This window comes from Peromyscus eremicus, chromosome 15, assembly GCF_949786415.1.
Source record: "Peromyscus eremicus chromosome 15, PerEre_H2_v1, whole genome shotgun sequence".
Taxonomy (NCBI): Eukaryota; Metazoa; Chordata; class Mammalia; order Rodentia; family Cricetidae; genus Peromyscus; species Peromyscus eremicus.
Window position 1 is genome coordinate 24,216,412 of NC_081431.1, and position 25,074 is coordinate 24,241,485.

Sequence of the window (25,074 nt, forward strand, 5' to 3'; positions counted from 1 at the left end):
GAAAGAAAACAGCTTTTTTTCACAGCATCTCCTTGGTGGTCAGCTGTGTCAAGGTGAAGCTGAAGTGAATACTTCCTTCCCAGCTACCAGCTGTCAGACTGATTGAAGTAGATGATAAACAGAAATTTTGCGCTTTCCATGCGAAGTGCAAGGGCACGGAAGTAGCTGCTGATGTTCTGGGTGAAGTGTGGACGGGTTATGTGGGTGTCTTGACACAGCAAAGTGCACTGCTGTTGAGTAAGGGACATTCTCGTTATAGACCAAGGAGAACTGGAGAGAGGAAGTGCAAGTCTGTTTGCAGATAGATGCATTGTGGATGCCAATTTATCTGCAGAGTGTTCTCAACTTGGTTATTGTTAAAAAAAAAAAAAAAGGGAGAGAAGGATATTCTGGACTGACACATAGTACTGTGTGTGCCTTGGTGGTTGGGGCCCAAAAGAGTTAGCAGAATCTGCAAACATTTTAATATCTCTAAAGAAGATGATGTCTGCCGATATGTTGTCAGAAAGCCCTTAAACAAAGAAGATGAGAATGCCAGGACCAAACACCCAAGATTCAGTGACTTGCAACACAAACACTGATGTATTGCTCTGAAGAAACAATGAACTAAGAAAAACAAAGAGGAAGCTGCAGAATATGTGAAACTTTTGGCCAAAAGAATGCAGGAAGCCAAAGGAAAGCACCAGGGACTGATTGCCAAGACATACAGGCAGTTCTCGCTGTAAAATTCTACTTCTAAGTCTGAGTCCAGTCAAAAATTAGTCTTTAAGAGTAACAAATAAATGACCAGACTTTGAATTAAAAAATAAAATGTCATCTGGTGAGCACAGAATATAGGAAACAGTGTTGGAAAGATGTAGATAGCTATGGAATCTGGTTTCTTTACTTTTAGTACATGGGGACTTTCCACAATAAGAAAAAGAATGACAATAGCAAAAATTAAAAAATAATCTGTGATTTTTGTCATTTAAAAAGTATAACCAATAAGTAAAGAGTATGCTTTTCAAGAAAACCAAAAAAGTTTAAAATGATAGAGACCTTTTCTTATTTTTTCTTAGACATGGTTATATTTTATTATCATTGAGACTAACAAGAACAGGGTTATATATAAAATGTGACTCCCAGGGCATGTCTGACTATCCCCCCAACTGCTTAGGGCCTCCAGCCTTGGGGGATGTGGTTAAGTTTATACCAAGCCAGTCTTGCCACATGGGACAGGGGACAACAACTGGTTTTAACACCAAAACTTTTCAATTCCACCCCTCTGGGGAGGTCCCTTAAGAGATGTGGAAGAACCATCCTGGCCAGAGCTGAAGAGGTGTGTGACTGTGGGGCTGGCAGGGACAAGGGCTCAGGGATCTGCCCTGTTGTTGTTTTTACTCTTTGGTGCTGCCAGAAGCAGATATGTCTCATTGTCATGAGAAACCCTATGTTAACAAAACATTTTAAATGCCATATTCTATAGGTTTTTGAAGTGTTTGAAAATCATCTATCTGTCTAAAATATACCCATTTAACCTGGAAAACGCATCCAATGTGACTATAAGTTTGATTATTATAGATTACTAACCTCATTTCTTTCTTATACATCGTATTTTTAAATGAGCTGCACAAGCACAGTACCCCAAACAAGAGTAGAAACATACATCCAGTATAACAAAAATAACTTTAAATTTATTTCAATATACCAAAATCCATGCCAATGCAAAATATCTGAGATTAATAGTTGTCTTTTTATCCTATATTCCTCTAAAAGATAACAAATATCCCCAACCCACCAAATAACCAAAGACCATCCATCCCATCTCTTGGGAATGTGGGCGTCATGTTCTCCAGACTGCCTCTTGTTGTCTGTGGGCAAAGGCATCTTTAGGGGCCCCCAAGAAAATTGAGATAATGGCCAAGTCCTGGGAAGACCAGCTGTAACCTTTGTTGATAGATATCACCTGTCAAGATTCAGGAGGGCTCCCTTGATCAAACCTGATCTATATCAATTCCTGAAGGAACCAGCCTCTCATTTCCTGTGGAAATAAAAGCAAAACCTTTTCTCCAAAGCAATGCATTTTTTGAGTCCATTTTATTTTATTTTTTTATTTTATTTATTTATTTTTTTGTTTTTTTTTTTTTTTTGTTTTTTCGAGACAGGGTTTCTCTGTGTAGCTTTGCGCCTTTCCTGGAACTCGCTTTGGAGACCAGGCTGGCCTCAAACTCACAGAGATCCGCCTGGCTCTGCCTCCCGAGTGCTGGGATTAAAGGCGTGCGCCACCACCGCCCGGCTTGAGTCCGTTTTAAAGTTAAGGCATTCTTAAAAATGTCTAGGCTGGTTTATTTCAGCAGTCCTTCCAATTCCATGTCTGTCAGCTGCTCTCCTTTGCTTATCAGCAATTAAAAAAAAATTCAGAATCAACACAGTAGTAACATGCAGGATCCAGACTCCCTGTATTTCCCATCTTATGTGGCTTTTTTCTTTTATATTACTTTTACTCTCTCCTTAAATACTTTACTATTATTTTTAAACTATATCTTTCTATGACTGTCTATACCCTTTTTCTTTCTTTCTTAAGCCTATACACACTGTAAAACACACTGGAACCTTTTTAGAGGTTTTCTCCATTTGGATCTGTCTTTGCTTTGAATCTCTAGTCTTTATTTGTCTGCATGAGTGAAAACCTGCTAAGTGGTGAGGCTGGGACCTCCGCTGTGGCTTTAGTGTCTGGCTCCTCCTGCTTCTCCAGTCATGACAGCCAAGCCTAAGCCTGAAGGCCGGGTCTGGAGGTTCATGACTGAGAACTGCGTTCAACCCCTCAGAGCTCTAGAGTGCTAGTGCTTGTGCTGCAGCAGGCATTTTTTACTTTTGTTTTTTAAACTTAATGTACTGGCTGCTCAAGGGCTTGCTATAAGGCAGAAGCTGTTAAAGAAGCTGTGTCTGATTTTTTTTTTTTTTAAAGAATGTAACACATCTTTAACTAATAATATTTCACAAAACTGCTGCCTTGCTTACAAGGTTAAGTAGGGCTTTAACTTCCTGACTGGCTTTCTGGAGTCCCCGAAATGGGTAAGGAAGGGGCTTGGGTTTAGGAAGGGTGGTGAAAAGGTAGGGCACACAGGGTTTAAGTCACCGTAGACCTAAAACCTGACTCTGGGAAACAGGGCTTACAACTCCAACAGGGATTCCCTGTCCCAGGCTTCCAGATGAGGGCTTTGCTTCTCTAGAGTCAATGGGGACTTTTTAAAAAATTCAAAGATCCCTTAAAATTTCCTTTGAATACTTTTGAAATTAGAAGCTTGACATTTTCTCATATTCCCAAATGAAACTAACACTAGAAAACATTATATTACCTTAGAACTTTAAATAGAGCAATAGTATGCCATGATTATTAAAATATTAACATAATTTAAATGATACTTTTTACAATTGTAACATCCCAAGTGTTATGAATTCCAGTGGAACAAAAGATGGGAAAGGTATCCGATTACTGAGAGCTGGAGATATGGCTTGTGGTAGAGTGCTTGCTTTCCATGCACAGGACCCAAGGTTCAGTCCTTAGTGTCCACTCTACATGCCCTGTCCCTGCCTCTGCCCCACCCCCAAGAAACCATGTCATAGAAGAGTGTTTAAGGATTGTAGTGATTTAGTACACTAAAAGAGAAGACTGAAAGTAGACATAGGAACCATCTTTTAGGAAAGGCAGGATGTCATGTGGACAACCGAATTATTCTGAGTTATTCCCGTGGGTTATCTGGAACAGGTGCAGGTAAGTGATGGGAAGACCTCTTCTAATCCCAAGCTTTTATGTACAGCCATTGTGTTTAGAAACTGGAAACCATTGTTTTCTTTTTAGACTGTATGTGATTAGTGGGCATCTGAATGTTGACAGTCATCATGGATTCACTGACCCATTTGTAATCTCCAAATATACTCAGTTAATTACACGTTGTTCTCTTAGCCAGACATCTTTCATTAGTTGTTTGATGTGAAAGAACATATGTTCGGTTTTTGTAGAGTACCCTGGGAAGTTTTGAGTAACTTGCTGACAAAGTCGCAGTTAATGCTGAGGAACTGAAGGATGTTTGAGATGAGAATGCATTGTACTGATGAGTGTTATCTTTTATTGTTAGCAGTATTTATTGGCTAGTCAGCTTTCAGAATTTAGAACTGATAGAATTCTAAAAGAAAGATTAATGTAGTCTGTGTGTAATGTCAGAAACCTAACGACTATTCAAATGATTTTCTAGTCAACCTGCATTGAGGTTTTTTTGTGCTCTTTTCACCTAGCTAGCCTATCAGGATGTCTTAGGTACTGTTCTATTGCTGTGAAGAGACACCGTGACCAAGGCAGCTCTTGTAAGAGAAAGCATTTAATTGGGGACTTGCTTACAGTTTCAGAGGTTTAGTCTATTGTCATCATGATGAGGAGCCGGGTGGTGTGCAGGTGTGGTTCTGAAGTAGCTGAGAGCTACATCATGATCCAAAAGGAGAGAGAAGGAACGGAGTCTAGCGTGGGCCTTTGAAACTTGGACACACTTCCTGCAGTAAGGCCACATCTCCTAATCCTTTTCAATAGCGCTACTCCCTGGTGACTAAGCATTCCAATATATAAGCCTATGAGGGCCATCCTGATCTACACTACTACATAGGAACTGAGTCAAGACTTGTCAGTATGAATTTTTCATATTTATGTCAAGTAGAAAAGCATTGGTCTGTCTATCAGCTGGCTAACCTACCTAAGGAACCCAAAGTAAACCTGTTCTAGACGGAGTTGTAGACAAGACTGTGATCCACTGGGAAGGCCTCTGTGTTAGAGTAACATGCATTTTTTAAAAGTCTCATTAAATTTTAATTAGTGTAGATACAGTCTTGATTAAAAATGTACACCCTCCAATTTTCATATCAGGTAATTTTTGTGCTTTTAGATCAAATGATGAAGAAGTCGTAATTCAGAAAAAAAATGGTATCAATCTTTTGTGACTTTGTAATGCTGACATGGCTACTTTTCCCCTACCTGTTTTGAATTCTTTTGTTTGGCAAGTTTCTTTTTCCAGAGGTCTGCTACTGTCATAAGTAGCGTTTCTAGCATACCATATTCTGCAGATGGCGTTAAGTGCCACATTTCCAGTTATGAAACAGTTTGCCTGGTTCAAATTATAATTTCAGTCTTCCTGCCTTTTGCTGGTAAAACTGTTATGTTTAACTCTTGGAAACCTTACCTACATTTTCAAGAAGTATGATTTGGTTTTGACTCTGATCCTAATAGAAAAAATAGACATTTTATTTTAGTGTAGACATTCTCTATGTAGTCGGTTAAGAAATGCAATCATGGAATTATAAAGTTGACAGAGAGCATGCTTATCTTTTTTTAAAGGGCATTGCCAGGTGTCAAGTTGAACATTGCCAGGTGTCAAGTTATGAGCTTGGAAACATTATGTTTAAGTCTGTGTTACACTTATTATTTCCATCTCTTCTCATCACCATCTCAACAGCTGTGAACCTTAACTACCCTGGTTTAAGATTTTAAAATTATATGATTTGAGTTATTGGGATAAAGGACCATGAAAAATGTGGTGAAATCATAGTCTATATATTCTCTAGTGGGCCAAGGAAGAGCTAAGACTTTTAATGAAATTCGTAGGCTGAAACAATGGAAAGGAAATGATCACGAATTAGTACAGAACTAGAAAGAACCGAAGGGGAGGTTGATTGAGAAGCACTAACTTTGTTGCCAGGAGGCCCCAGCCATTTTTTTCTGCCTACCCACCCACTATGGAATATCTATTAAACCCTTTTCCAATCTCTTCTGACTAGAGACCTTGGCATTCCCCTCCTAAGAGGACTATCTTTTGGAACTCCCTGTGTCAGGCCCACAGATCCATCGTGGAAAAGAAGGGTAGTAGGGTGGGGGAGGACTCCTTGCCACATGCCTGCAGGCATTAGAAATGCTGAGAAGGGCATTTCTTTTTTGTAGGAATGGTGTTAAAAAGTTAGAGATTTCAGGTGTTGGATTGTTAGCATGGAAGTGATGTGACACGATCCCATGTAGATGCTCTTGCACACACCATCCTTTTCATCCAGTGGACAAATGTGAACTTGAGGAATCTTCCTTTTTACAGCAAGCAGGAAGCAGCCCTTCTTTTCCAGAGGGGCTCTTTACCTCTTCCTTCAAAGTTGCTTGTTGTGACCCTAACTCCAAGAAATGGCCTTGATAAACTCCCAGGTGGTTATAACTCTGCGTGTCCAATAAGACATATAGGAATAACATTCATGAGACACCCCTAGCAGCCTGTCTTTCAAAGGAATATGATGCTGTAATAATCTGTTTGCGGTGTAAAGTAACAGGCACTCTACCTGTGTTATTTTTCAGAAAAACAAAGCTCTAGACACTGAACACTGAAGGTCCTCTTTTAGGACTAAATGTGAGTTGAATCTCCTTTGAGCCTATGGCTGTCTTAGATGGAAGAGGATAAAGAATGAGTAGACAGTTTTTAGTAACTAAATGCTTTTAACAGAAAGAGCACCGAGATCATGGTATTTCTTTAGGCTGCAAAGTCGAAGAATCTGTCAGAACAATTTCAGTAGGAAAGATTTGGTGCTCTCAGAAGCTATCCAGATTTTAGAAGGAAAAAGTCACTTTGTGCTGACTAGTTTTTGGCTTTGCTACTACCAGTGACTGTAAATAAAAGAAAAATTATGCTTTGTTAAAGTATTTGCAGTTTCTCTTAAATGGAGTTTTGGGACTTCTAAAAATTTATCTCAAATAAAGATTTTGGAAATTAAATTTAATTTATGTTTGCAGTGGCTTTGGGAAGGGCAACAGTCTCCCCTGTCCCTTGCCCATGTACTGCATTGTGATGGATTCATTTTGTGTCAACTTTAGTGGTCTTGTCTTGTCTTTTGGAGTTAGGGTCTCACCGTGTGTCCCTGGCTGGCCTGGAACTTGCTATGTAGACCAGTTTGGCCTTGAACTCATGTATCTGCCTGCCTCTGTTTCCCTAGTGCCGAGATTAAAGGAGTGCACCACCATGTTTGGCTAATTTAGTGTTCTTTATATCTTTCAATTTGCCATCTTGAAAAAGCTAGTAAGTAATTATTTTAAAAGATGCTGACTTATATCCTAAATAATTGAATACTTTGCCCTCTTTTCTCTGATTCCTGTAGTCTTATCTTGGAGCTTACTCTGGGGAGACAGTGCTTTGCCAATCAGCTCCTGAATCCTGTCTCTACCTCCTGAGTGCCAGGATTTCCTCACATAGTTCTTTATAGTCCTTTGTTGATGTGTTTGTTTGATTAACAAGTTCATATGTTATTTTTTTAAACAACTTCATTGAGATAATGTAAATGCAGTTTTTTCCTTCTGTATTGGAGATCAAACCCAGAACCTTATACATGTTAGTGAAGCGCTCCTCCACCTTTGAGCTCTACTCTTGTTTTTATTATTTTGAAGTATACATTAGTCGTTTCACATTTATTGATAGAGTCGTAGAATCATCAGTTTAATTCCAAAAACCAGTTTGGGCCAGTAGTTAGCTCAGTGGGTGGAGCACTTGCACAACCCTGGTGACCTGAGTCCTGAGTCTGATTCCTGGAACCCATGAAGGTTAGAGAAGAGAACCCACTCCACAGAGGTGTCCTCTGACTGAATTCTGTTCTTGCTCTGAACTGAGCTTGCCTGAGATGTTGGAATATGTTTGCAAGCATAGAAGGACCCCACTTTCATACTGCTTTGGTTTATAGTGTTTGCAGCTCATTTTTTAGCAGCATCTTGGACTCAAGGCTCTAAATCATTTTTTTGTAAAAGAGATTTTTAATAAAATGTTTGTCAGTTGGTAAAGCTTTTAAAATTAAAAGGAAGATGTGGGCAGTTTTGAAGCTTTGCCTTTTAAACTGACCCAGGCCTCAAAAGGAGCTTAGCCATTTGTGAAAGTTTTCCTTTTACATAAGTCTCTCTTATATGCAAATACATGTTTGTTTTGTAAGGAACACACCACACTTCATAGTGCAGTGGCACTAATGGGTGAATCCTTTGCAGCTGTGGACATTTTCCTTCAGCTCTTTATTCTTTTTCCAAGGCATGGTGCTTGGTGGGAGCGATCTCTGAAGGCATGATGATCAGAAGCAGGAGTGGGCTAGCCACTGGCCCATTTTGGTCTTTTAGACCGTCTGATGTGCCTAGATGGGGGTGTGTCAGTGAACTAGTGGGCCAGGCTTTCGATTTCGTGTTTGTACAGTAGGCTAACAGTGGTGAGCTAGCTTCCAGACATAGGCAGTTCCATAAGTTTCTGTTTCTAGACAGCACATAATTAGATGTGCCAAACAGCACATCATCCATATTGTGATCCCAGACCCTTTGTGTGGTCTGTGGTCCATGAAAGCCTACTGGAGCTACTGAATAAGAACTTCCAAGTTTATTACTGAATAAATTCCAAGAGGTTTGAAGTCAGCTGACCTCAATTCATGCTTTGGTTTGTCTATTCTCTAACAATAGATTCAAATGAGGATTATTTTATTCATTAACTGTTTTTGTTTTATTTTGTTTTTGAGACAGAGTCTCATTGCATAGCCCTGACAGGCTCGGAACCTGCTATATAGACCAGGCTGGCCCTGAACTCACAACAATTCTTCTGCTTCCCAAGTGCTGGGATTACAGGTGTATGCCATAATGCCTGGCTTGATTCTGCTTACCTTAAAGAAATCTTGAAAACGGTAGTAATTTCAACAAATAGAGATTATATTATATATTATATAATATTAATAATATTATATATTATATTATATTCTTCCTGTCTGGGGATGATTCTGATACATTGTATGTGCAAAAAGTCAGTGTACCCAACAGAATTTAAACAAAATGAAAGCAAATACCCTTCTCAGGAACACCAAACAGTGTGTGTGTATGGTTAGTTTAAAAATCATTTATATGCTGTTTGGTCTAAGAAGCATGATTTAATATTATGTATTCTGAGAGCTAAAGACAGCTTGCTGAGATATGGAGTGGCAGCCCTGTACTTTTTGACTCCAGAGCTTTTCATTTATTTATACAGTTTTTACTCTGCTTTTATTGGTAAGGCTGAATATTTTCAGAACTGTTACAATGGGTCTTTTTCTATGAGAAAAACAGAATTTGGCCACAGGTGGTTTTCATTTTTTTTTTTTTTTTTGGTCTGAGGCATGTGGGTTGACAGCCTTTGAAATCTTCATGCTGTGTCTAATGTGCAGGTGCTTTTTTTTGTTTATAGAAATGCCTAATCCTTGTTTGAAATTTATTAAATGGTGTACCATCTGTAAGCCTCCCTAAATTCCATAGATTAATTAGCCTTTAAAGTTGCCTTTTATCTAACTTGTAGTATAAATTCTTCCATCTGGGAGGCTTCTCTTTTATGTGTTTGCTCAGTGTTGCATGTACTTCAGCACTCCAGTATTAAGTGTTAATTATGGACACTGGCTTTCCCAGGAACAATGGAGCTGACTAAAGCTAGTGTTCAGTGGAACAAAGCGGTATTGTCCTGAGAATGTCTGAATTGATGAGTAATCAATTTGTTATGGGTTTGCTCCCTCCCTCTCCCCGCCCCTCTCTTCCCTTCCTCTTCCTATCTGTGTATATTTGGTATTACTTTGATAGTTGTTGTAATATAAGCAGTTACTATGCTGCTTGGGAATAATAACAAAAACAACTCTAGACATATATAGAACTGGGAACTACTGCGATGATGGGTGTGTAAGATCAGCCTTCTTATGGAGTTTCAGTTAAAAAGTGAAGAGAAGGCACTCTTTTTTGACAGCTCATGTAATGCCTTTCTTTGTGTGTCTTGACTGAAAGATGATTGACAGTATTTGATGTTGGAAGATCATTTGGTTATAGTTTACCACTATTGCTAGGAAATACAGTATTGGGGTAGCTATATGTTTGCTATTATAGTGTGCTGGCTGGTTTTTATGTCCACTTGACACCGGCCAGATTCATTTTGGAAGAGGGAACCTCACTGAGAAAATAGCCCCACCAGATTGGCCTATGAACAAGGCGGGGGAGTATTTTCTTAGTTAGTGATTGATATGGAAGGACCCAGCCCATGTGGGTGGTGCCAACCCTGGGCTTGTGGTCCTGGGTGCTATAAAAAAGCAGGTCTTTGTATCAGTTCCTGCCTTGAGGTTCCCAGCTCGAGTTCTTTTTTTTTGACCCCCCTCCAAATTCCCATCTTTTATTTGTCCAATTCTTGTGTATACCTTTATATAATAATTTTAAAGATAAATGTATGCTTACAAAAATTTTTATACGATTTTTTTCTAATTATTTATTTATTTGTATTTTATGTGCATTGGTATTTGTCTGCATGTATGTCTGTGTGAGGGTGTCGGATCCCCTGGAATAGGAGTTACAGACAGTTGTGAGCTGCCATGTGGTGCTGAGAATTGAACCTTGGTCCTCTGGAAGAGCAACCAGTGCTCTTAACCCCTGAGCCATCTCTCCAGCCCCCTTTTAGAAGATTTTTATTATTCTCTTGTATAATACATCCCAACCACAGCTTCCCTTCCCTCTCCCCCTCCCAGTACACCCCTCCCCCCTGTAGATCCACTTCCTCCCCTTTTCCCCTAAGAAAAGAGCAGGCCTCCTAGGGACATTAGCCAAACATGACACAACAAGATACAGTAAGGCCAGGCACAAACCCTCACATCAAGGCTGGGCAAGGCAACTCAGTAGGAGGAAAAGGGTCCCAAAAGCTGGCAAAAGAGTCAGAGGCACACCTACTCACACTGTTAGGAGTCCCACAGGAACACCAAGCTACATAACCATAACATATATGCAGAGGACCTAGTGCAGACCCATGCAGTCTCCATGATTGCCACTTCAGTCTCTGTGAGCATCACCTTGATTTCTTCCTTGACTTTCCTGCATGATGGACCACAAACTGTAAGATGAAAGAAATCCTGTCCTCTTCAAGTGGATTTTGGTCATGGTGTTTAACGAAGCAGTAGAAACCCTAACCAAGGCAGTTTTCTTAAAAGAAACTGATCTGAAACTCTGTAACTGCATTTCCTGATGGAGTTATGATGCACCCATAGTAGAATGTTTAAACGTCCACTGAGAAACAGATAGACACCAGTAGCTCAACCATCTACATACATAACCTAATAAAGTTAATAGTGTTCTTTGGGTGTTTGTTTGTTTGAGACTGCTTTGTTACCTTGCTACTCAAAAGAAATTAGACTAATGATGTAACAGTAGACTCTTTAGTTTTTTAAAATGTAACAAGAAAATTGTTAAGTAAGTTACAATGGTAGATATTTTTGATTATTAAACCAAAACAGTATCAGAGATGACTTTAGGTTTCAAGGTCTAAAATCTAAGTGAAAGGTAGTTAGCATTGTTGAAACAGTTGAAGCCACTGGAGTATTTTGGTGTATCTTCCAAATTATAAGAATATAAGACATTCAGGGAAAATAAATTAGATGAGAATGACTGAAGAGGTGAGGACCTTAGAAGTAGGTTAGTGGAGGAGATGGCATTGAGTGGGAATAAACAGTATGGATAAAAATGAGAAAATACTGTGGAGACTATGGAGTAGAGAAGATTGGAATTAAGGAGAAGGCATGGTTAGATAGTGAGTGCTCACATCAAAGAAGGTGAAAGTGAAAATGGGTAGTTAGGATGATTGACTGACTAGCTTTTTCTTGCAGTAAAGTGCCAGTAAGACAAAAAATACTTTGAGGAGAGCATTTACAGTTGGTGGGCAGGATAAGATAGAAGATAATCCATATGGCTAGGAGTCTGTGGCAGTAGTCTGTGGATGCATTCATAAATGCCTGTTTAGGAGAGTGACAAAAGAAATAAAGAGAATAACAGAATATTTGCATTGAAATGAACTTGGTCATCAGCATATACTCAATACACTTTTAGTGAGTGAAGGATTGAGAGATGCAATAAATTATAGAGAATGAAAAAATAATGCTCACTTCTTTCTGTATCTTTGTAGGTTTGCTGTTGTTTTTGCTATTATTTGTGTGCTTGGTTTGAGACAGTCTCTCATATGGCCCAGACTGGCTTTGAACTAGCAATCCTCCTGTTAGTAGTCCAGAGTACGGGTGTGTCCCACCAAGCCTAGCTTCTTGTGTATTTTGAGAGATATGTAGTACTGATAAGAGGTACTGATAACAACTCTACATGGAGAAGTAATCTTTGAATAATTGGATCTCAGGTTTGGGAACTTAGTCAATTAATTTAAGACCAGCAATGGTGATTAAAGCATGTGTATATTTGGCCCTTCATATCCATGGGTTTTGCATTTCTGGATTGAACATTCTGAGGTAGAAAATAGAAAAACAAAGTTGCACCCATACTATAAATGTCTAGAACTTTGTTATAGCATAACCACTGTTTATATTGTATTAGATTAAGTAATCCAGAAATGGTTTTGCAGTGGTTCTCCACCTTCCTAATGCTGCAACCCTTTAGTACATACAGTTCCTCATATTGTGATGACCCCCCACCCATACAATTACTGTTGTTGGTACTTCATAACTGTCATTTTGCTACTGTTTGAATCATAGTGTCAATATTTATGGAGGTAAAGGTTTGCCAAAGGGGCTGTGACCTACAGGTTGAGAACTGCTGGTTTAGCATACGAAGGCAGGTGTAAGTAAGCTGTATGCATATACTAAGCCATTTTGTATAAGAGATGAGCATTTATTTGCAGGCTTTGGTATCTGCAATTCTAGGTCCAATTCTTCATGAATAAAACGGAGAGAAAATTGCATATATATGTACTTCAAGACACTTCAAATAATTAGAATTTTTATGTTATTATTATTGTGTATGTATGCATGTGTGCATGCGTGTGTGTGTGTGTGTGTGTGTGTGTGTGTGTGTGTGTGTGTGTGTGTGTTTGTGTACATGAGTGAATGGGCCAGTGCACCCTGGGATGTGTGTGTCCATCTTATGGCATGAATGTGGAGGTCAGAGGATGGCCCTGTAGAACTGGTTCTTTCCTCCCACCCTTCTGAGTACTGTGGAGCAGACTCAGGACTCCTCCGGTCCCCAGGCTTGTGCAGCAAGTGCTTTACCCACTCAGCTCTCTCAATCATCCTGACAGTTTTCCTTTTTCTTTTAAAAATAGGGTCAAACTGGCCTCAGACTTGCAGCAGTCCCCCCGCCATAACCTCCTGGAGTCCTGGGATTTTCAGTGTGAACTTCTTCACATAGCTCCTTCAAGGCACTTTCTGGGGGAGTTTCTAAAGGGCAAGTTAGATGCTAAGCGATGTGCTTCAGAAAGCACCAGCGGTTAGGTTTGAGAAAGCCTTTCTACTCATTTGATTTGCGCTTACTTAATTTGAGCAGGACATTTAAGACGTGTTTTAAAATAATCACTAACTGACCAAAGTTGTTGAGAAATAACTTGAAAAATCAGTGAGGTTTTGATATTTTGATGTGGCCACAAACCAGTATGATGATTCGGTGTAACTTCCTAGATTGCTGTGCTGAGGAGGCAGCAGCGGATGATAAAGAACCGCGAGTCTGCCTGTCAGTCCCGCAAGAAGAAGAAGGAGTACATGCTGGGACTGGAGGCCAGGTTGAAGGCTGCCCTCTCCGAGAACGAGCAGCTGAAGAAGGAGAACGGCTCCCTGAAGCGGCAGCTTGACGAGGTGGTGTCAGAGGTGAGTGCTAGTGATAGAGCCGCTGAGTGGGTGTGAACTGGCTTTCTCTTTGATAAGTAAATCGACAGTTACTTTTTAAATCATATAAAATAGTAGTGCTAAGAAAATGGGGGCACGAAAGCACAAAAACATTTATGGTAGGAAAAAAATTACAACAATGACCTTTTGAAGATATTTTTCTTCTAGGGGGCTGAGAATTGAGTCCAGAGCCTCCAGCATGCCAAGCAAGCCTTCTAGCACAAAGCCACACCCCCAGCCTGAAAGGTGGCCTTTTGAACTGTCCCTCTCCATCTCCATACAAACACTATCTGCTTTTCTCAGGTTTCTTCTAGCCAATTACTTTAGTCATTTTTCTTTCTTTTTTTCTTCTTAGTTTTTTAGACAAGGCCTCACTAAATAGCCTTGGCTGCCCTGGAACTCACTATGTAGACCAGGCTGGCCTTGAACTCCCCAGTTCTACCTGCCTCTGCCTCCTGATTAATCTGCTGGGATTAAAGGTGTGAGCCACAATGCAGCTTTTTATCTTTTTGGACCAGGTGAATCCCATTGAGGCTCCTGAACAGTCCTGTCAGCTCTTTCTTTTTATTATCATTCCTTCACATTTTTTAGATTTAAATTTTATTTGGTTATTTTTGAGGCAAGGTTTTACTATATAGCCCTGCATGATCTGGGACTTACGTGTTCACTGGGTTGAACTTGAATTTGTATAGGGAGTATGGATATGCATATCCACACTGAACTGGTCTTTCCCTTTTAAAAAATTGTTTTGTTTTATATCTTTATTAATTCTTTGAGTCTTTCACACAATGTGCTCTGATAATATCCAACCCTCCCTGCCTCTAACTCTTCCCAGATCTACCCACTTTTCCAGTTTTGTATCCTCTTTTTTTTTAAACCAGTAGGGACCACTTTGTCTAGATATACTTGAACGTGTGGCCTTCCACTGGAGCATGGCAGAAGTACAAAAACTGAACTCTACCTCTCACAGCAGCTCACAGTTACTGTTAGCTCCTCAGCTCAGAGCTCTTCATGCCAGCTTCCCTCCGTTGGTCTGGGTTTGGTTTGTCTGCGTTTGCACCAGCCTTTTGCATGCTGTCACATCACCACAAGTTCGTATGTGCAACGCCCTCCTGCTTCCTTGCAGTCATCTACCACATTCTGCCCTTGTATTCATTCTGCTCCATATTCCCCAATGACTCCTGAGCCCGGGGAAGAGGAGGTGTGATATGTATGTTCCATTTAGGGTTCAACATTCTGAAGTCTCATATTCTCTCCACTTTGGCTGGTTGTGGGTCTCTGTGTTAATCACCATCTGCTACAATTAGAAGCATCTCTGATGAGGGTTGAGGGATGCATTAATACTATGTCCATTTAGCAGACTAATAGGCAGAGGTTCTCTCTTAGGGTCTATGACCTACATAGCCACAGGTTCTTCTCCCAGTAATGGTGCCAGGTATGGGTTTCTCTTATGAAGCAGTACTAAAATTCAATCAGAAAGTGGTTGATTACTCCTATGATGTTTGTGGCGCTATTGCAAGCAGTGGGTATGTCTTTCCAGGCCAGTCATTGTAGCTCACAAGGTTCACAGCTGGGTAAGATCGATGCTCACTTGTCTCCTCTAGTAGTATGCATAGCACCTTCCAGCACTATGAAAGCTAGCAAGTTGGGATGAAACTTGTAGGTCAGCACCAACTTGAGTTCTCAATGTTGTATGTCTCAAGTATGTGATGTCTTTGGCAACAGGGTCTTACTGTAAAATTCTGGAGAGTAAACAGTAAGATTGACAATAGCCTGTAATGTTTGGGGGTCTGTGAGACCTCAATGGCCAATAACTCCAAAAGTAACCCATTCCTGGCACTGTGATTTTTGTTAGTCTGTGGTGTCTTGCAGGGGCATTGTTGCCTCATTACTGGGTAACTCCATTTTAACTTTTTTAATTTTCCTCTTAAAAAAATAAAATAAAATGTGCTTTAAATCTTTGTCTGTCTACTTGACCCGTATCACGCTCCTTTGCTTTCTGTTGCCATGATGGTCTCAGAGACGTTTATTTCTGCTTCGTTCATGACACCCACAGCTGTGTCGCCCTGAGCCCCTGGATGCCTGTGGAGTCTGCGTCTTACTCTGTCCTTTCTGTCTTGCCACTGAGTGTGTGAGAATGCTCTGGTCTGTTGCTGAAGACAGCACCTTAAAAGAGGGGAGACAAGTCATCGAAGTGTCTCAGAATTCTCGAGGACCCACAGAAATATAAAGCTAAAAGTTGTGCCGTATTTGTTCTTTTAAAATTCTTTCCTCTGTTGGAAAAGAGAATGTGGAAGGCTTTGGTCTTCTGCAAAGCACTATTTCTTTACCTTTGAGGTGTTTTATTTTTACTTTACTGTTTTTTTATGAGAAATGGTTTTCATACACCTTGTAAAAAGGAGGACTCTTAATTATTGCCCTTTGTAATGTTGACATGTAGTTTCATCCTATTTCATTTCCTTTAGAACCAGAGGCTTAAAGTCCCGAGTCCAAAGAGAAGAGCTGTCTGTGTGATGATTGTCCTGGCATTTATAATGCTGAACTATGGGCCCATGAGGTGAGTATACACGTGTTTTGGATATGAATACTAAAATTTAAATGCTAGTTATTTGTTACTATTTAGCTCTACTCATAAGCAAGAGGAAAACTCATTTGTTTTGAGCAAAAGTAGCATTCCAGATGTGTAAAGAATAATTGGACAGGAGACAAATTCCTTCACAGATCACAGAATGAAGCTGGGAAGAAAACCGTGTTAGTGGATAGTTTGACATGATAAGTGTGGTAGTGACAGTGAACAGCAGAATGCTGATAGATTGTGGCTGGGAATGAGTTCCTTAACATGATAGTTCATGGTATATCAGGTGAACAGAACATTTTTCTGTTGAATGACTGAGTGATAAGGAAAAACCCAGGGAATAATCTGAACCTTGAATTCTGATACTGGTTTACCATGTGGGAAGTATGGGAAAAGCATGTCAAGCAGAGGAAACAGCATGTTAAAGCATGCTTATAAAATATATGACATGTTTTAAAAAGTGAAAAGTTCAGTTTGAATATATACTTGATTTTGTCTTTGTGTTTATACATAAAAGGAACAATTAGTCAAAGTGCTTTCTTATTTTTAATTATGTTAGCACATCATTCTTTTTAGTGTGATTTTTGAAATATAGATACACTATTATTTGACATATTTCAGAAATTTTATGACTTAGGAACCAGTTTATACTATTAAAGTTAAAAATTACTGAGAATTGCAAAGAACTTACATTTATTGATATTTATTGTGTTATAGACTAAGTAAAACAGATTTTAAATATTTGTTCACTTAATCATAAATCATTACATGTTAACATAATTAAATGTCCAAATCTTCAAATATTTAATGGCACAAAAGAGAGTAAGTAGCATTGTTTCATATTTTTTCATACAAATATTTGGTTTCTGACTGACTAGAAACTACCAGCATCTCACGTCTCTTTCTTTATGAAGTCTGTTGTGATGTATTGCTAGGCTTGAAACTGATGAACAAAAATCAGATTCTTGTGTGAGAGAAGCTCTCTGAGGCTGCAGAGATTGCAGAGTTTGGGGGTACCTCGGACTTCTTAGGTGCCCTTTAAAAGCATGTACTATATTTAACCCTTCTCCTGTGAATGGCGTTTACATCATTTCCAGTTATTTATGGGTGTGCACATGGATGTCTGCATGTCTGTGTGTGTAGAAATCCATCCCGTATCATAAAGAATGCACCATTTACTCTCCTACTGGCAGGTGGGAGAAGGGTCCGTTCCGTTGCATATTTTCTAATTCTGGACATTAGGAATGTTTTTGTTTGTTTGTTTTTAGTATATGTCCATCTTCTGGGTAAAAATTTATTGACCCCGTCCATCACACTGGCTTCCCTGCCCAGCCTGAGATAGACTGAGTGGGCCGCTGTGTCAGTCTTCATGTGTGCTCTCCCCGCGGTGAGACTTCATTAGGAGGCAGCTCCAGTGCTGCCCTCCCCTGGGGAGTTGTGGCCACCTTTCTCTCCTGGCTGGGCTTGCTCCGCTGTCGTCCTCCCCACACACTCTCTCGTTTAGTTTTCTGATCAGCTCTCTTTACCTCTCGAACACTGACTGCCCTAAGCTTTACTTCCTTCTTTCCCTGCAAGAATTTTGTTTTGGTTTGTGGTGTTGTTTTTCAGTACAGAGTTTCTCTGTGCAGTTCTGGCTGTCCTGGAACTCAGTCTGTAGACCATGCTGGGAACTCGGAGATCCACCTGCCTCTGCCTCCCGAGTGCTGAGAGTAAAAGTGTGGGCCACCACATCTGGCTCCCTGAAAGGATTTTATCTCTTGTTTTCTAGTGCCTTGAATGATGGTTGGCATGTAGTTGTCTCTTAATAGATAGATACTATAGTGCTAATAAACGAGTGCCCTCCTTTCAACTAGAAATAAGTTCTTCAACACTGTTGGAGGAGGTAGTTTGGTAGTAGAGTGCTTGACTGGTGTGTATGAGGTCCCCGGCACAGTTCCTGGTAGTTGCAACAACAACAACAAAATTTAAGCTAGTTGTTAGTTGTAAAATTACTTGTTAAAAATTACTTGCAGCCTTGATTAAAAAATCTTCCTTCTTGTATGAATTGCTGGAAACTACTTGCATGTACTAAGGCATACATCTAGTATTGATTCACAGCCTGCTTGACATATCTTTCATACATTACTTATTGCTATTTTTGTGCCCGTATGTGCATAGTCCTAACTGAAGAACTTCTTCCTGTCTTTCAGCTTGCTCTGTTTGTTTACGTGTGATTCTAAGATACTGTCCCCACTGACATTCTTGGCATTGTTTGTTCAGCCACTTTCCACCAGTTAAACAATTTATCGTGGGCATTTTCTTCCACTTGCTAAAGTCTTACTTGGTGCTATTACTACGTTTTCCTTACGTTAAGGTCTCAACTCCTGTCTAATTCACTACCTTTCTTTTATAGAAATAATGCGGTGTTCATCCCAGAGCACAGACACATTTATATGTGTTCATTCACCGTTTCTGGGAGACTGTGTGCTTTCAGCCCCTAACATCTTGTGAGTCTGTGTGCAGTACGTGTTCATCTGTTAGGCAGAACATAAGCAAACATTTATAGGGCACTTACTATTTTCAGGTACTGAGCAGGGGATGAGGGGTACAAGTCTGAATGAAAGTATAGTCTAGTAAGAGAAGCAGATTTGTAAACAACTGTAGTATGAGGAAGAATTAAGAAGATACCATGTATGATAAAGGCATTTAGAAAAGAAAATAAACATCTGGTTTTCTTTACACTCACTTCTGTCAGCAACAGCATGTATGTCATTCTCTTTGTTCCCTGGCTGTCAGTTGGCATGCCTGTCACTGAGCTCAGTTCTTAGACTATTAAGTATTCACACAGGCCTCCACAGGCTTACGGGCTTACGTGGTGTTAGGCAACCAACCCTTCCTTCCTTCAGTCGTCAGCCACAGACGTGGGCTGTGACTTTATAACTTATGCACACTAGCTTTCTATTGTGCATTCTCTAATAATTGTTAGAGTGACTCACAAAACTCAGTGAAACTTTTTTTTTTTTACTATTATTGGTTCATTTTAAAACAATTCTCATGAATTTCATAAGGTAAAGCAGATAGATAGAATAAGCTAAGATAGAGTGGCAGCATGAGAAACTGGCATGCCATCTGCAGATTGATTCTCCTCCCGGCATCTTCTTGTGCTTGCCAGCCTGGAAATTCTCCAGACCTACTGGTTAGAGTTTGTGGAAGCGCCATTATATTGGTGTGATGATTAAAGTATTGGCCTTTGGTGATTTAACTCATTTTCAGCCTCTTTTCTATCCTTGGAGGTAGGGAATAAGACTGAAAATTCCAACTCACTAATCAATAGTTAGCTTTTCTGGCAATTGGCTTCCTTCATGATTTACCTCATTTCCATCGGCTCAGGTATGGCTAGAAGGTTTTTGTTTTTGTTTTTGTTTTGTTTGTTTTTTTATAAAGGTATTTCCCCATCACTCAGGAAATCCCAAGAGTTTTATGACTTCTGTGCTGGGAACTCAGAGAGACACTAAATATATTTCTTCTTATAAAATCACATTCATATTCTTGAATAAACAGAAGCAAAGAATCAGTCCTGAGAGGCTTTGTGCATAGCATTCAACGAACAAGTGAAGATTAGATTATGCTGTATGAAGGAAGGTTGGGGTTGGAGGAAGTGTTTTGTGAAAGTCCTTTTGAGCCACAGACATTTGGAACAAAAAGACTGGAACAAAAAGTTTTAAATGAGTTAATGATCTTCTTCATAGCTGTCAAATGAATCTCGTTTCCACAGTAGATGGATCCATTATGAGATGAAGAGACAGACAGTGGTCCCTTTTTATCAAGAAAATTTGTGTTCAGAAAAGAATTAATGAACAGCACAAAGAGAGGAATTTAAAGATGGGAGAGAGTTAAGATGTTTGAAAATCCTGAAGAGCAACCAGCTAAGATCTTTTTCTGTGAGGCTTAAGGAACAGAGTGCCAGGCTGTGGGAATATTAAGTACTTCAAATTTTAAAATATGTTTAAAAGCTTAAATTGAAGAAAAGTAAAAGAAAGAAGAGCTGGAAGATTTGAGGAAACAGAAGTTTCTCAACAACTTGGTATGTTTCCAAATACCAGGAAGGAAAAAGACAAAACTGGCTGCGAAACTCATAAAAGCAGAGAACTATTTCTTCTCAACAAGATTGGCATGAGTAGGAAACATCAAAGCCCAGAGAACAACAGGGATTCCAAGACTGAAACCTGTTGCATAACCAGATGTTGAGAATTAAGGTTTGCATTATTCAAGAGCATCTTTTGATTGGCCTCATTGTCTGCAGTCTCTTTACCTGCTGGATGGAATTGGCTAGAGGTGAAGAAAGTTCCCAGATGTCCCTTATCAGTTCCACCTCAAAGATAGTTCTAAAACAACCCATGAACTCACACACACACACACACACACACACACACACACACACACACACACAAAACTCACTTACTCTTATACCTTATAAAACAAACAAACAAAAAATCAACAGAGCTGGAAAGATGGCTCAGTAATTAAGAACACTTACTCTTATAGAGGTTCCTGGGTTTGACTTCCAGCACTCACATGGTGGCTTACAACTGTCCATAACTCCAGTTCCAGAGGCTCTTCCTTAGGCATGGAGCACACACATGATGCACAGACATACATGAGAATAAAACATTTGTACATTTAAAATAAATCTTTAAAAAGCCATAAGAATTTCCCTTTAAAACAGTAATAACAAGGAACTTTAAGTAATTAATAGTATACTTTAATCGGTGCAGATTATGAGCTCTATCTGAATTTTCTTAAATATCACTGAATTAAATTTGACCAAACAAATGGATAGTGTACCAGAGATTTCTAAAGATTTTAAATTTAGAAACAAACTCTTTTTGATGAGATCATATACTATAATAAAATTAATTTTAGCGTTTCAGATGTACAGTGTAGATGAGTCCTTTTGTGCCTTATTGTTATGGGCCCATGTGAAAAAATATCACAATCTGCCACATATACCTTAAGAAATACCCTCTGGCCTGGCGGTGGTGGCGTACACCTTTAATCTCAGCACTCGGGAGGCAGAAGTAGTAGGATATCTCTTTTGAGGCCAACTTGGTCTACAGAGTTTGAGGCCAACTTGGTCTACAGAGTGAATTCTAGAACAGCTAGGACTACATAGAGAAACTCTGTCTCAAAAAATCAGAAGAAAAGAAAAAAGAAAAGAAATACTCCCTAAAAGCATTTGGTGATAAAATATAAAATATCTTATAGCTGAAGTAAAAGAATTTGTGAAAGACAGTGTGTAACAGAATGGACTCTGTTGAAGAGTTTTGGGTTACTGTACAGTCATCACATAGAAAAAGAAAATAAACAAATTTAACTGAATTAATTTTTCTACCCTTATTGATGTTTTATGGATGGTGAAGAAGGGATCTAGCTGTTTTTGGCATGAGATTCAAGGAGTTGGCCCACTCTGGGTGGTCTATAAAAATACAGATGCTGGGCAGCAGGAAGTGGCTAACCTGTATGAACCAGGCCTAATGGTGTAAGATTGTAATCTTAGCTACTCAGGAGGGCGAGGCAGGAAGATCACAAGTGCCAGACCTGTTTGGGCTACAGAGTAAGTTCAAGGGCAACCCTGACATCTTAGCAAGACCATGTTTCAAAATAAAAAAGATTGGGCTAGGACTGTAGCTCAGTTGGTGGGGGTTTACCTAGCATGCCCAAGGGCCTGCCATAAGCCAGGCATGGTGTCACTTCCTATAACCCTAGCATTTGGGAGGTAGAGTCAGAGGATTAGAAGTTGAAGGTCATTCTTGGTTACATAGCAGCTTAAGAGGGCAGCCTGGACTACATGAAACCCTGTCTCGAAAAATAACCTATAAAATCAGCCTTTGATACTAGGGATATTTGAATTGTCATCTACAAAAGATAAAATGTATTAAATAAAAGAGTGTTTCAAATATAGTATAGTGATGAAAGAGAGAGTTGATCAGAACATTTAGGAAAAAACTAGACACACACTGATTGATTAGTAAGGTAAAATAAGCAAAACACCAGCTAATGTAAACCAACTAAATTGGCTGGAAAGATGGCTCAGTGGGTGGATTTCACAGCAGCTGCTTCTGGATTTGAGTTTGGGTCCTCAACACCATGTAACAGCCAGGAAAGGAAGTGGGCAGAGACAGGCAGAGCTCAGTGGGCCCCAGGGACTTGCTGGCCAGCCAGTCTAAATTCACTAACAGATCCTGTCTCAAAAATAAGGTGGCGATTCAGTAGAGGGAGACACTTGGGTTTAACCTCTAATCTTCATAGACCCATGCAAGGGTGACTCTACACACAGATTCACATACTTCCACACACATGTATACACCACAAATACAAAGAAAAATAAGCAGAGTGTTACAGGCCAAGAGATAGAAATTGTGAGAGATGTTAAAAGACATGAGGTTATACATCATAACTAAGTGATCAGAGTAACATTACCAGTAATATGACATCTGGCATCTGATGGAATGCACAAAGAACGCAATTACTACAGCTGTGAAATACTTGTCCCAAAATACATTTCTCTGAATTTAATCATTAAGAAAAATCAGATAAAGCCCAAATGATGGGCACAGTACAAAATGACCTGAATCTTAAAAAATATCAAGGTCGTGAAAATCAAGTCGAGGCAGAGGACCGTCTTGAGAATGGAAAATGAGTAGATATGGGCAAGTAATGCAGTACGTGGAGCTGGAGCAGAAAGTTGAATTAGCAGGCCAGTATGGATATGAGGACTGCAGGGCAGACACTACAGGAAGATCTGTTCCTCCAAGTTGGTGTCTTGTGTTTGCTTGTTGTACTACCACTGCTAAAACATTGGCATTTGAGGAAGCTGGAGAAAGTATACGTGGGCTACAGTACTACTTGTGCACCTCTTTGTAAGTCTGAAATAAAGAGAAGTTTAAATTTTGAAGTATATCATCTACTTCAACCATATACTTCCCTCTTTCCCATCTCCCACTAGTCTTCTCCCTTCTCCTTATGTCCTTTCCATTGAATGTATAGCTGAGCTTTTAATTAAAAACAAAATAAAACAAAAACCCCAAACAAACAAAAGTTGGGCTATGTTTAAGGAGAGACGGCAACAGAGAAAAGGATAGCATAAAAAAAGAGAAGCTCAATTGGAACTCAAAAGGACTAAGGAGAAATGGGGAAAGGTAGCATTTGAAGTTGTAATAAGCTAGGCATGTCCCGGAATTTATGGAAGACAACAATACTCAGGCTTAACAGGCTTAGGATAAATAAGTTCTGGGGAGAGAAAGAATGAACCAGATAAAAAGATTCTCATGCATAGATACTTCCCAGTGAGGCTGTAGAACATCAGAAGCAAACAGAAGATCTTCAGAACACCCAAGAGACAAGATAGGTTTCTCACAAGTTCATTTTTATCTGACTGGTAGCTGACTTCTCGACAGTATCAAGGTACTAGAAATCAGTGGAATGGTATCCTCAAAGTTTTAGGAGAAGATTTCACCCTAATGTCTCTGCCTGCCAGAAGCTCCTTCAAGTGTAAGAGTAGTTTAGGGCTCTCTGAAGACACACACAGCTGGAGATGGCTTACTATTGCAGACCCCATTAAAGACTGCTGAAGGTTGTATTTCCGGAAGAAAGAAAATGGCCTCAACAAGGTTTAGACTGAAAATGGTTAGCTAACAACAAAAAATACAAACTGTGAGTGAAGGTTTTTTAATAGCTGGTGGTATGAAATAGTTACAATGCCCAGTTATGTTAAAGCAAATCAAGATGGAAATAATTACAGATAAATTGGGAGTGATAGGATCAAAGTGAAAGTACTCAAACTTTAATTTGGTTTTGGGGAGATAGGTAGAGATACTATGTTTAGATTCGTTAAGATGAACTTTTAAAGTTTTGAGATAAGTAATAACAAAATACAATTTGACTATTTCATTTCAAAAGGTATTAAAGGGAAGGAAGCTAGACTACAAAAGTACATACCGTGATGGAGATGAACTCGGTGAAAATAGAATGACTCTGTATTTGATGTATGTATGAGTGTGGCCATGCACGTGCCACAGCACATACAGAGTGGCCAGAGGACAAGCTTGAGTGTGGTCCTCACCTTTTACCTTGTTTGAGGCAGGGTTGCTTTGTTGTTGACTGTTGTGTGCTCCAGACAAGGCAACTCTTGTACTCCTGTACTGCATGAGCTTGGGAGTCTCCTGTCTCTGTTGCTCATCTTGCATTTGGAGTACTGGCATTACAGATGTGTGCTACCCTGGCTTTACGTGGATACTGGGGATTTGAACTCATGTCCTTGAATTGCATAGGATGCACTTTATCTGCTAAATCATCTCCCTTGCTCCTGGACTGGACTTTTGTCTTTAAAAGGCAAATTTGTTGGCTAGAATGGAGTAAAAGCAAAGTTCAACATTATGCTGTTTAAAGGAGAAATAAAGAAACTGTGAGGTTATAGAAAAGTTCAGTTACAGGGGTAAAAAGGCTAACAGTAGCCTAAAAAAAGCTAAAGTTGTTTTATTAATATCAGAGAAACCTCAAGGAGAAAAGTATTATTATATGTAGTAAATCTCTGGGCATCTCCTGTTTATAAGCTTGTCTTATGTACTCAGGAAGGAAATTCAAAAGCCCCTGTTCTGAACAAAAGAATCACACCATATCCCTGGGAAAGCAGCTTCTTCCTGTCAGGTTGGGCTGCAGTTTATGGATTCCTTTATTGTGTTTCCCTTTTCATTTTAAAGGCTGATACAGTCACCCTTTTCTGCAAGTGGTAAATGAGTGTCTCAGGACATTGTAAGTATGTTACATTGTTTAAAGGAATCAACAAGTGTTGGAAAAAGAGG

The 25,074-nt window shown here is 39.5% G+C and overlaps 1 protein-coding gene across 2 annotated transcripts in view; it reads left to right on the forward strand.

Moving 5' to 3' along the window:
• Positions 1-25,074, forward strand: part of Atf6 (activating transcription factor 6) — a 169,386-nt gene that overhangs the window by 34,794 nt on the left and 109,518 nt on the right. For both annotated transcript variants that reach the window (XM_059280171.1, XM_059280170.1), the window contains exons 9-10: positions 13,456-13,641; positions 16,125-16,216. In XM_059280171.1, coding sequence (XP_059136154.1) covers positions 13,456-13,641; positions 16,125-16,216 — 278 coding nt within the window. The remainder of the gene's footprint in view (positions 1-13,455; positions 13,642-16,124; positions 16,217-25,074) is intronic.